Here is a 13,072-nt window from a genome sequence, read left to right as displayed (position 1 = left end):
TAACTTGTCGAAGTGTCTTGTAGAACCAGGATGCCGAGTCTGATCGGAATGTCTCGGGAGAAGGTATATCCTTCATTGACCGTGAGAGCTTGTCATGGGCTAAGTTGGGACTCCCCTGCAGGGTTATGAACTTTCCAAAGCCGTGCCCGCGGTTATGGGCAGATGGGAATTTGTTAATGTCCGGTTGTAGAAAACCTGAAGTTGACCTTAATTAAAATGCATCAACCACGTGTGTAACTGTGATGGTCTCTTTCCGGCGGAGTCCGGGAAGTGAATACGGTGTTGGAGTTATGCTTGACGTAGGTTGTTCTAGGATCACTTCTTGATCATAGATTCTCGACCGTGCTTTGCCTTCTCCTCTCGCTCTCTTTTGCGTATGTTAGCCACCATATATGCTAGTCGCTTGCTGCAGCTCCACCTGATACCTTTTACCTTACCCATAAGCTTAAATAGTCTTGATCGCGAGGGTGGGAGATTGCTGAGTCCCCGTGACTCACAGATACTTCCAAACCAACTTGCAGGTGTCGTTGAACCGTGCAGATGACGCAACCAAGCTCATGGAGGAGCTCGATGAAGACTTTGTTCGTTGTGTTGTTTTCCGTTTCCAGTTGATCAGTAGTGGAGCCCAGTCGGGACGATCGGGGATCTGTGTAGCATTTTGGGTAGTCTTCTTTTATTTTGGTTCCGTAGTCGGGCCTTGATTGTATTTGGATGATGTAATGCTTTATTCATGTATTTGTGTGAAGTGGCGATTGTAAGCCAGCTATGTATCCTTTTCCCTTTAATTATATTACATGGATTGTGTGAAGATTACCTCATTTGTGACATTGCTTTCAATGCGGTTATGCCTCTAAGACGTCGTGCTTCGACACGTGGGAGATATAGCCGCATCGAGGGCGTAACAAATTGTGATCTTAGTCTCTCTTGTAGGAGTAAGTTATGAGTTGGGCCTTGTTTCATGTGGCAGGGAAAGCTGGTTTGAGGATGCACTGCGTAGTTGCAATGTAAACTGCTCTAACCAATGCTGAATTGCTTAAATCCAAGCTTTCTCTTGAGAGAGAGGAATTACCACATTGTCCATTAAACAGACAAATTACAATGAGTACATATGTGGCCACTCCATGAGACAAACAAAGTGCCTAGTGTCTTGGAGATTTGCACAAAGGGCTCAAAAAAATTACAACTTTACTTTGGGAGATCCATATGCCCAACCTAATCATCACCCGTCGTCGATCACCGCCACCACCATGGCACCGCCGGAGAAAAACGCCAGTAGCCTCCACATCCAGATATGGAAGAACTCCATTGTAGACCACACTATTTTGTGAACTGATTAAACGGTCAGTCAAAGGCGACGGAACCGAGTCTTTGTGACACGTCGGTCAGGGATCATCCCCAAGTCTGCCAGATCTTGACAATGTCGTCTTCATCCAACGTGATCGGAGAAGAAGAGCGCCGCCGCAAGCCGCCATCTGCACACCACACTCCAAGACATCCGCATACTCTGGACCAGCTGACGCTGTCGTCCGAGAAGACACCAAGCACCAGCCACCACAACCTAACATCGTCAAAACCAAAGTCTGACGAGACACAGGGGCTACTTGCTTCCCGGCGTTGCTAATTGAAGCATCACTAGGGTGGGGAAGAAGAAGAGTCATCTTATTCCGACGCGGCATTGATTCTACCACAAATGCAACACCTCTGAGAAAAACTAAGCTTAAATCCAAGCAGTTGAGCATGACTTCCTTTTTTGAAAGTATGCATGTCAGTGTCGATTTCACAAGTGGCATGCTTTTAAAACTTTAAACTGAAGTCAGTCAATAGAACAAGTTTATTTGATTGCATCATAGACAACCCAACGGCGGATGCGACTTCCCCTCTTCATGGTGATGGCCCAAGATGACAATTTTGCTTTCCCCCTTCCCAGTTTACTTTGCTTCAGAGACGCGACAGACATGACCGAGGAGAAATTCATATGATGTTATGGTGTTGCCATGGCCTTGTCCATCCCCCGTTCTAGCACCGGGGGAACCCCGAGGCTCGGTTCGTCGGCCAGGCAGCGGCGATGCCACGACGCCATCCCCTTCTTGGAGGCGTTGTCTGGGTGCTTAGAGTGTCTTCCAAAGGAGTAGCTGGTGTGATTTGCCACATCAGTGAGCCTTGGGACGTCGGGTTGTCATGTATTCGGTGTTGCCGCGGGCATGAGCATCCGGGGCGCTATGTACTCTATCAACGACGCCTCATTTACGATGTCTTCCTCGAGCCAGGCTAGCTCCTGGTGTCCACTTGCCTCTCTCCTAGATGCCATGAGTGGAGGGTGCGTTGATCTAGTTTGGTTTTGTGTTTTTGTCGTGCTTTGAGGTGTTCGTTACGGTTGTGACACAACCTATGTGCTCTGTGTTCAACCTCTTTGCCATTCATGGCTTGAGTTTGGTCAAGGCGAGTGTGTGCTAGTGTAGTCGTGGTGGGTGTGGGTATCGAAAGGCGTTGCATCGGCCATCTTGACTACTCCTTCTATGAATATATGATACACATGCTTGTACGTATTTTAGAAAAAAGATTGCATCATAGAAAAAATATTTTTTTACAAGAGTTTTGAGCGGGTACTAAGTTTTCTAAAGAATGTGGTAAAAATCAATTTATAGTTTTTTTATAGGAGTCAATCTTAGAGCATCTACAAACAGACCCCATATCCGCTGCAAACGCCATGGCGGACTGCTAGGTCACTGACCTGGCGAAAAAGTAGCACCCAATCGGGCTTCCCACAACCAGCCCAAACGTTCGGACTGACTGGCACTCCCCATATTTAGCCCAAATATGAGACGGATAAATGAATAATGGATATGAAGACATCCGGATGCGTCCGCCATGTCAGACTGACCGTTAGGGCCCGCGACAATTTGCTCACATTCGTCCCAAATATGATCGCTTTGGGTAGGACATGAGAAACAAAGGGTAAATGACAAAATGATTTAACTTCAAAAGAAAAGTGGGGTGCATCGACGGCCTGGATGCGCCCACTTTTGTACAACGACGGTTATTTAAGTCGATCGTGTTGCTTCTCGCACGGCACGATGGGACTAAACCTTAACCCGAAGGCCCAACACGGATGCTTCATTCACACTAAAAATTTTAAGTACGAACAACTTGTATTTTTGTGCATTGAACTATGTTTGACCAAAATGATCAATGTGCATGTGTTTGCATGTATTTGGTTTCTCGAAAATAAGGTTTGTGATTGTAATTGGCAAAACTTGAGATCTGCCTCGGCCGTTGTCCGTGGGCGCGTCCACAGTCGTATAGAGACCCAGATTAGGCAATGCTTACGAATAAAATGGCCAATATAATAGGAGAAATTACTGAATTCAAAGAGAAATACTGAATCAGTATTTCTTTTCTATACTTTTATTAGGTACCAGGATCAAAATTAAAAACGAGATGTCAAAAATAATAAAAGGACAAAAAAGTGAAGGAGCCACGAAGTGACTGACTTGTCTTCTCCCCAAATGTCTCGCGGCCTCACCTCTCCAGTCTCCACGAGTCCACCGCCGTCTTCCTCCAATGGCGATGAGCTGCTCAGCGTTTAACTCCGTAGCATCTTCTCCGAGAGCATTGCAACACACGAGATTGAGAAAAATCAGCACCCACGCCGTCCGAATCGATGAGCAGCGGCGGCGGCGGCGACGACGCGGGGGACGGCGGGCGGGCCGAGTGGCAGCGCATCTACGACCGGGTCGAGGCGCTCGCCGCCGGCCGCGCGCGGCTGGAGGCGCGCAACAGGATCCAGCACGAGTTCTGGGACGCCCGCCTCCACCAGGTGTGATTCATCGGACCGTTCCTGTCCTCTTCCTCTTAGGGTTTTCTCTTGGGCTTCCCTGCGCCTGATTGATGGCTTACATGTTCTCATCCTGGAAGGCGGAGCTGAGCAGAAGCAGGTGGGAGGCGGCCTGCAGGGAGCTGCTCCCTTCCGATGATCCCAAGCTCGCCGGTCAGAAAACATTGTGCCCCTAAATTTGGCATACCTTTTTTTTGTTGATTTATGAGAGTTTTCATGATGTGCCTGCTAAATGTCAGTTTTGTTGGTCATTCCGCTTCGCCGCAGCCAGATGGACAAGACCTTAGGGTTATTAAGATTAACTGAATAGCATTTCCATTTTATATCTTTTCGATGAAGATAACCTGTACAATGAGGCACCTAATGTTGCTACTGATGCCACTGTTGCTGCCTGCTCTGTCCAATGCAGAAATGCTAGAGAGTGATTTGGAGGATTCAAGAACTTGTGAAGCTCTCTTGGACACCGAAAACTCAGAACTGCTGGTACTTATTAATTATCCCAAAAGCATTTGGTTCAGCTTGTGAATGCCACTGATTTTCTTGATCATGGATTTGCATCCGTGCTTGTCTTTTTGTAATGTTTAGGTACAGCTGAAGGAAGTTGGAACTTGTGTACTGCTTAATGAAAACACTGCGGATCATGAGCACAATTCCGGAGATTTAATATCAGAGCGAAGAAAGTTAAAGCAGGTCTATGAGTCCATATGCTCGAATAAGGATAAGGAAGCTACTGAAGCAGTGCAGAAGTTTCAACAGAAGTTAGAGGAGCTGCACGTGGCAGCCTGTAAGAAGGATGATGAGATTGGAAGATTGCAGGCAGAAGCTCCTGCATCCACAAATAAGACACTGGTTCTTGAGGACAAGCTAAATGAGATGCACTCCTTGGATAAGGCGAATGACATCCAGAGCCTCAAAGTTGGGCAACCTGTGACTCATAAACACAAGCTTGCCTTCTTATCAACTGTAAGCATTTCATTTTGGAGTATATTTCTGGCTCATACTATACCTTGTTTCCTTTCCGTGGTATTTCTTATTGACCTGCCTCCAAAGTTACCATACATAGTCAGTAGTGAATGTTGACCAGGTTGATATTATGATTAATGCGCTGCTAAATAATTTTCCATGATATCTTTTCTAGAACCGAGTAGATCTAGAGTTTCACAAGAATTGTTGTCAAGATCAACCTTCTATGATTTTAACACATGAAACCTTCGTTCGCTTGTTCAGCACTTAACATTGCCCCATAATTGTTCCTGGCCAGTGAGCCATCTAATTTACAGATTGTCAGCAGTTTGCTGGCCAAAGATGAACTTAAGGGATGATATTCTAAATTACAATACACTTGTTGGTCTCAATCTCTAGTTCACCCTATGTAGAGCAGATGATCTTGGATTCATTGTTCTGTAGCATTCTTGTATTTTTATTTACAATACGTGGATTAATTTGGATGGGTTGTCAACTCAACCTTATTCACCCCCCTCCCCTTCCGTGTCTTGTATATACTTGTAGTTGTACCTCTTGTCTCCAACATCAATTCCATAGCTGAAAAGCTTTCGGTCCAGTTTGTGCATGTCGCTAATTTTCTTAATCATTGTGCTGTATCCATACTCCTGTATCTTAATAATGCTAGATACAATCCAAGGAAGCTGGAAATAGTGTAGAGATTATTCAAGAGAATGCAGATCATGGGGCCATCGCAGGAGATTTAAGAGCAGAGCTAAGAAAACTGAAGCAAGCTTATGAGACCCTTAGCTCAAACAAGGATAAGGAAATTTCTGCAGCACTTGCAGTGGAGGATTTTCTTTTGAACAAACTGCTGAGAATGGACAAGGACAGCGCAGGGCTCCTCAAGATAAAGGAAGTGGAGGCAGCACAAGCTAACGAAGCAGCACAAAAGCTTCAACAGATTGTAGAGGAGCTGCAAGTGGCAGTCCGATATAAGGCTGACGAGATTGGCAGATTGCGAGCAGAAGCGGGGCCCCTTAAGATAAAGGAAGTGGAGGCAGCACAAGCTAACAAAGCTGTGCAAATGCTTCAGCAGAATGTAGAGGAGGTGCAAGTGGCAGTCAGAAATAAAGATGATGAGATTGGCAAATTGGGAGCAGAAGTGGGGCACCTTAAGATAAAACAAGTGGAGTCAGCACAAAAGCTTCAGCAAAATGTAGAGGAACTGCAAGTGGCAGTCCGAAATAAGGATATTGAGATTGGCAGATTGCAAGCAGAAGCGGGGATCCTTAACATAAAAGAAGTGGAGGCAGTAAAAAAGTTTCAGCAGAATGTAGATGTGCTGCAAGTAGAAGTACGAAATAAGGATGATGAAAACTGTAGATTGCGAGCAGAAGCTGCTAATGCATTAAAAATGGTACTGACTCTTGAGGGTAAGCTACTGGAAATGCAGTCCTTGGTTAAGGAGAAGGACGATGAAATACAAAAACTGAAAATTTGGCAACCTGAGAGTCTGAAATGCAAATGTGCTTCTTCTATACCAGTTGTAAGTATATCATTCCAAGTATTTGGCCTGCTCATACTAAACTCTGGTTTCTTTTCCATATGTGTGTTTAGTGACCTTGTCTTGCCATGCATACATATAGTCAATGTACAATGTCATGTTTATATGTAAACATCCTTGATCAAGTGTAACTATAATTAAATGCAATTTTAATCCAAAGTCACTAACAATTTAATTGACCACCTGTTGATATGTGATCATAGTTTTTTTTACTGATAGGCATAGGCAAATAGTCTAATTTTCCCTTATTGTTCAAGAATCATATTTCGCCGTGCGCTGCTGTATAACTTGTTTACTCAGAAGGTATAAGCATCATTATTCTTGATAGGCTCACACATGAGTCTTGTGTTACTGAAAGCACAAACTAGTGGTAAATTGGTTAGTTTGCTGCTAATCGATTTTGCAGTGCCATCTTTTGTAGAAACTGAGTAGATCTAAGTATAAATGTTCCTTACAATAAGATGCCCGTTTCTTTCTCCTTTTGTCATCCAAGTGAATCCAACTTTGCGTACATACACACTGATGAATAACCCTGTACACGAGAATTGTGGTCCGGATCAGCCGATTATTACACCTGAAAATATTTCTGCTCCTGTTCAGCACATAACATTGTAACTCATGTAATTTACAAATTGTCGACACTTTGCTGGCCAAAGATGAATTTATGGGATGATATTTTCGATCACAATACACCTGTTGGTCTTAATCTCTAGTAGTGTCCACCCTATCAGTGGTGGAGCTAGCCCGTGCGTTGAGCTTGCGCAAAGTACAAAGGGAAGTAGCTGATGGCTATTTGCCTAGAAAAGCTACTGATTAAATCTTCGTATTCTTGTATAAGCTAAGGAAGGTTCATGTAGAGCCCGTCAGCCGCCGGGCTTTGGCTCCGCCACTACACGCAATGTATAGCGGGTGATCTTGAATGTATTTTTTAGGTAGCATTTTAGTTTTTGTATGTACAGTAAAAAGGACAGACCCAGTGCATAGAAGCTCCCACACAAGGTGGGGTCTGGGGAGGGATTATAAGAACCTAGTCTTACCCCTCCAAAGTGCAATGCAGAGAGGCTGGTTCGAACCCAGGACCTCTTGGCACAAGTGGGGAGGACTTCACCACTGCGCCAGGCCTGCCCTCAGTTTTTGTATGTACAGTGTGTGTGGATTAATTTAGAAGGGTTGTCAGCTCATCCCTATTCAACCTCCCATCCCCCCTTGGCTCGCTTTTATATAGTAGTACCACTTGTCTTCATATGTGACTGATCTCATAGGATTTGTTAGATCTTAGGACTGGATGGATGAAGAATATCAAACCTTTTCATGTTTGATTCATATCTAAAAGGAAAAAGGGAATCGAACCAGCGCCTCGCGAGGACGGTTGTAGGCCGGAACCATCGCGCCAAAGGGAGAGAAAAGAGTCTCGCTCCCGCCCTCGCCGCCAAAAACGTTCGAGACCGAACTCTGAGAGCCACCCGCTCCCCCCCCCCGAAACCCTCGCCGCCGCCGCCTTCCCCTGCCCGTCTCCGGCGGGATCCGGCCGCCCTCGCCGGCGCGCGGCCCGGATCCGGCCCCCCTTCACCCGCCCTTCCTTCCCCGCCCCTCCTTTCGCCCTCGCGCCGCCTCCCCGGGAGGCGGCCGGGGCGGCCCCCGCGCCTCTGCTCTCGGCTTCGCCCCCTCATCCTCTCCCCTGCCGTCGGCGGTGGGCGCCCTCGGCTCAGACCCGGGGTGTGCCGGCGGCGGCAGGATCTCCTCTCCCCGCACGTGCGTCCTCCTGGCCCGGGGCAGGGGGGCGGCGGCGGTGTCGCTCGGCATGGCGGCGGTCCGGTGACCCGGCGGGGTGGCCGGCGGCGGACGTGGTGGCGGCGCTGCTCCTTGGCGGCGGGGTGGCTTGGTGGCGCGGGGTGGCCGGCGGTGTGTCCCCAGCTCAGATCTGGGCCTTGCGGGCCCCATCTGGGTCTTAGCGGGTCGGTCCCCGGCGTGGCTTCGTTGTCTTCTGTGTGGTGAGGCAGTGGTGCGGCTTGGACAGGGGCGGCGGCGCCGACGGCGTGCCGGCTGCAGCGCGAAGGCGAGAACTTTACGGGTCTCGAAGATCCCGGCCGGGCCTGTGCGGCCACGGGCCTGGTATGTTCCTGCTATTGCGTCCGGTCAGCTACCGTCGAAGACGGTGGAGGTAGGGTCCTCCCGCGTGCCGACGATGCTGCTTCCCTAGTCCCGGCTCCTCTTCTTCATTGTGCAGGCCTTGCTTCACGGTGCCGTGGGAAGACAGCGTGGGAAGCTTCGTGACCGGGTTGGCGCAGGGTGGGGGTCGGTTTGGTGGCGAGCTCCGGAGTGCCTGAGGTGAAGGTTGGGATCCGGAGAAATCCCTGTTAGCTTGGCCGACACCGACGTGGTGGCGCATGAGGGTGCCGCCGGACCTTCCTGGAGGGCGTCGGGGCTACCCTTTCTCTCTCCTCACCGCGTACTGGGGGAAACCCTTGGCAGTAGCGTCGTCATCGTCGCGTCCCCTCTTGGAGGTGTTGATTGGTACCGGTACTTCAGAGGCTCGGAGCTTGGTGGGCGATCTCCGGTGGATGCAGCGGCCACGAGGCTTCTTCGTTTTTTTGTCGATCCGCCGTTGTCGGCATTTGTTTCTCTTGTATTTTCTCTTTCTTTTCTTTTGGGCGTGACTATGCAGCTTCCACCCCAGCACCTATCGTTGGTTGTCTTGGTTGGTTGCTTTGTATACAAAGCGGGGGGAAACCATTTTTCGGTAATCTAAAAGGAAAAAAGGACTAATCTGTAGGATTCTCATACAATGTGTCTTTATCACAATCTCTAAAAACAAAATTGTTATACATCTATGATGGACTGACAACATATGCCAACTATAGTCATGATGTTTATATTTATCACCAGTTTCCTAGTCGTTCTGGTCTGAACAAGATGTCTTACTGACATTTGCAACACTAAATGGTATCATTGTGGAACCTATTGATTTGAGAGCCTTTTGTCTACGAAATTATAATGTTTTGTGCTTTAAAATTTGGTATCTCAGAGAAATTTGTACAAAGGCTCGCCACATTTTTTCCTGTCCCCGCATCGCTCCCTGGAGCAGCTCGGGCGGAGACCTAGCTCCCGCCGCCGCCACCCCCATTCCATCCCCCTCCCCCTTGCCATCTTCGGCTCACGCCACCGAGCAAAGCTCGGCAGTGGCCGGCGGCAACGGGATCTGGTCAGCTACAGCCTCCCTTAAACGGCATGGAGGCATGAGGGCGCATGACTGTGGAGGCACGGAGGGCCGAGCTTCGGGCGGCGCTGAGGTGTGAGGGCGGGGAGGCAAAGGCTCCAGAGAGGCACGGGGGTGCCTTGGCACGACACCGTACCGGATGCGCGCGCTGCGCGGAATTGCCCTGTCTAGGCACCGGTGTGGCGCCGTCGTGGATACGTGCACCGGCGTGGAGGCACACTCCAGTGGGGGCCGCGTGTGGTGGCTAGCGCTGAGGTGGGGCTAGCTTGGCTCCGGGCAAGGGCGTCAAGGAGCTGCCGCCTAGGCTCGGTAGCGGACTGGTGCGGCGCAAGGGCGTCGGGTGGCCATGGACGCCGGCATTCTTGATGATGTGATGCGGGTCCGCAAGGCACCGGGCGGCGCGGATCTGTCGCCTGGAGGTCGTCTGGTGGGCGTGTGTGGTGCGTGTGCGTATATGGAGCTTGCCTGCGGTTGGGAACCGAGGAGGTTCCTGGCCTCGGGCTGCACTTCTCTTGTCTCTTGCCGGCGTGGTGCTTGGCAAGGCTTGGTGGTTCATGTTGCGTCCCGTGGCTTAGCTTACGGTCGGCGGTAGACGGATTAGTCGGCTGGTGCTCGTAGGTGGCCATTGGCGGCCTCCGCAAGTTGCGGTTGGCTGCTTCAGCGGTGGGCTTCTTCGACTGCGAGCTGTTCAGTGGTGGTGCTTGGTGGACTTGCCGACGACGGTGTAGGTTGGGTGTTTGGGCGCTTGGGTGAAGACCCTGTCTCGGTGGCGGCTGCCGTCGTCGTAGACCTTCTTGGAGGCATCGCTGCATTGCTGCCACACCCCTAGCGGATGGATTCATCTCCGGGGGAAACCCTAGATCATTTGCAATTGGATGATGACGGCGCATTGGCGTCCTTTCCCCTCTCGATGGCTTCGTTCTTGGAGCTGGGCATTGGCAAGAGGGACTGACAAGAGGGACAAGTGGATGGCGTTGGTGTTGGCATCGATACTTTTGTGGCAACAATAAATGATGGGTGAGCGATGTCGGAGATGTGACATTGGTTGAGGTAGTCGACTCTTCTCGGCATGTCCGCGGGATTGCCTCGGCTGGTTTGTCGCTGTGAAGTCGAAGCTGCGGCGGCGGGTCCCGGTGGCGTACGATGACGGGCAGGAGGTGGTTCGTTCGGTGATTTTCTGCGGCGCAAGACGTGCCTAGTTCTCCTACATAGTTTTCCGTCAGAGTTGGAGCTGCTTTGTCGGATCGCAGGTGGCTGAGTTCTGGCGCGGACTTTCATACAACTCCACACGACCTCTACAGCGTGGGTTGAGTCAATGATCGCCTACGGCGAGCGGGAGTCGTTTGCTCAGGGTTTAGGTATGGCGATGACTCCTTCTAGGGGAGTGATGACGATGACGCCTGCATGCTGTCTCGGCGAGGCCATCTTTGGAGTAGTGTGCGTGGGTATCTTTTGTGTGCCGCTCAATGGTTGTGATGGTTTTTGCCCGGTTTTCCATAATTAACTGTGCAATCTAGTCTTCGCTCGGTTTTCCCTAATTAACCGAGCAACACTTTTCTTCTTAATGAATGCTGGAATCCTTCCCATTTCGAAAATGACAATAATTTGGTATCTGTTGGAATTGTTGCTGTTGTATGAGATCTTTTCTCTATGATGTTAATTTTTTGTGCTTTCGTTCAACAGATGTTGATGTTTTGTGCTTTCGTTCAACAGATGAAGATCAGTGTCAGGGTACACAACGGCATGAGCAGGTGCCACTCTCTTGAGGTTGCGGAATCAGACCTGATTTACAATGTGAAGGCTAAGTTGAAGGCGGAGGTCTTGTTTATAGACGATGCCGTAATAGAGTATGGCAGTAAGACGCTGGCGGACAGCTGTGCCCTGAAGGGTCTGCACATCCAGGAGGGGGCCCAATTTGAAGTCCGATATCCGAACCTAATCTTTGTGAAGACACCGACTGGCAGAACAACTCGGTTATTGATTGATGATCACTTTTCAGACACTACCATATACAGTCTAAAGGAGAAGATAGCCAATGAAATCGGAGTTGCCCCAGATGAGCAGCGCCTCATCCATGCTGGGAGGCAGGTGGAGGACGACCGCACCTTTGCTGACTACTACATACAGCATGGGTCTATCCTTCATGTTTTGGTGAGACCCCGTGAAGCCAAAGCCCAGATCTTTGTGCGGACGTTAACTGGCAGCAAGACGATGAATTTTTGGATTGATCATCACTTTTCAGGCACCACCATACGTAGTCTAAAGGAGATGATAGCCAATGAAATCGGAGTTGCTCCAGATGAGCAGCGCCTCCTCCTTGCTGGGAAGCAGGTGGAGGACCACCGCACCTTTGCTGACTACCGCATACGACCAGAGTCTATCCTTCATGTTGTGTTGAGCTTGAAACCAAATGTTGACAATCCCCGAATAAAAAAGAAAAGGAAACTCTAGGTTGACAAGGCCGTGAAGAATGCGAGCAAGTGATCCGAAGCCGAAGCCACGGTTCAGCTTGTTGATGTCCGCTTCCCTGCTTCTACAGTTCAGAGTTTCAGAGTTCCGATGCCCACAAGTATTGTGTATGTCACCTGGGAGGCTGGGACGTGTTGTCTGCACGTAACAGGGGACTAAACTTTTGTTGATTTCGCCGTACTTATTAATAGGGGACATATGAGTATGTGGCTCGGACCAACTAGTAGATTGTTGATTGCGCGCATCACGTGAATGAGATGGCCTTTATTTGCATCAACTAAACCCAATTGCGAATATATATGGTAAGCTCAGTATGCATGCAAATGCAACCATAGTTAAACTGTACTAGCAAGTTTGGTTGATTATCTTATTGCTGAGTCCTTGACGATAAAGGGTTTTCCCTGCTTTATATATAAAGCATCATATTGCTGAATCCTTGATGTGGTAAAATATTTGTGTTTTGCTCTATCACGTGGGGCTGGCTCTCAATACATGTAAAGGTTTGCTGTTTGAATTTTTTACAGGAAAATTTGAGGCATTGAAGACCAGGTTTGTGCGAAGCAGCGATGCTGTTCTCCTGGGCCTGCTGCTGCAAGGGATGCACAGACAATAAATATAAAAAGAAAAAAAACATAAATTATACCACTACAGCAGTTCACATAGGCCGATATTCATACACATATTAGTCGGATTATATATTATGCATACACGAAAGGAGCAGTCCAAAAGAAAGTACAGACAAACAAACAGGAAGACACTGACAGTATTATTACATAGACACGAGCACTTATTTTTGAGGAAAAAGTCAAATTTTCAATTAACTTAATCCAGGAAATAACGACATATTGATTGCTAACTAAATAAGCATGTACTACACATATAGTAGAAACATCTATGCACATGGCTAGTACTGCTAAGATAGAAAGAAACTGGAGTGGGATGACCGTGTTATACCCTCCAGTTGGCCGTAGTAGCAGCGGTGGCGGCAGCCTCCTTGGCCGCCTTCTGGTCAGCAGCAACCTTCTCGGCGGTGGCTCTCTCG

At 48.9% G+C, this 13,072-nt stretch overlaps 1 protein-coding gene across 5 annotated transcripts; it reads left to right on the top strand.

Moving 5' to 3' along the window:
* The first annotated feature begins 3,488 nt into the window (after positions 1-3,488).
* On the top strand, positions 3,489-12,465 carry LOC125527663 (uncharacterized). 5 transcript variants are annotated; one of them, XM_048692203.2, is made up of 7 exons: positions 3,489-3,817; positions 3,916-3,988; positions 4,245-4,318; positions 4,421-4,798; positions 5,466-6,326; positions 11,275-11,712; positions 11,804-11,970. In XM_048692203.2, exons 1-7 carry the CDS (start codon positions 3,662-3,664, stop codon positions 11,822-11,824), a joined length of 2,001 nt encoding a protein of 666 aa, XP_048548160.2. In that variant the 5' UTR covers positions 3,489-3,661; the 3' UTR covers positions 11,825-11,970. The 5 variants fall into 5 exon arrangements, with proteins under 5 accessions (XP_048548160.2, XP_048548138.2, XP_087386430.1 ...); XM_087530304.1 differs by adding an exon at positions 4,075-4,133 and having other exon boundaries at positions 3,764-3,817; positions 4,246-4,318; positions 11,275-12,465; XM_048692181.2 differs by having other exon boundaries at positions 11,275-12,465.
* Positions 12,466-13,072: the final 607 nt, after the last annotated feature.

The sequence above is a fragment of the Triticum urartu genome, chromosome 1A (assembly GCF_056163025.1).
Source record: "Triticum urartu cultivar PI428250 chromosome 1A, HENAU_Tu73, whole genome shotgun sequence".
Classification (NCBI taxonomy): Eukaryota; Viridiplantae; Streptophyta; class Magnoliopsida; order Poales; family Poaceae; genus Triticum; species Triticum urartu.
This window is presented reverse-complemented; position numbering and strand designations above follow the sequence as displayed.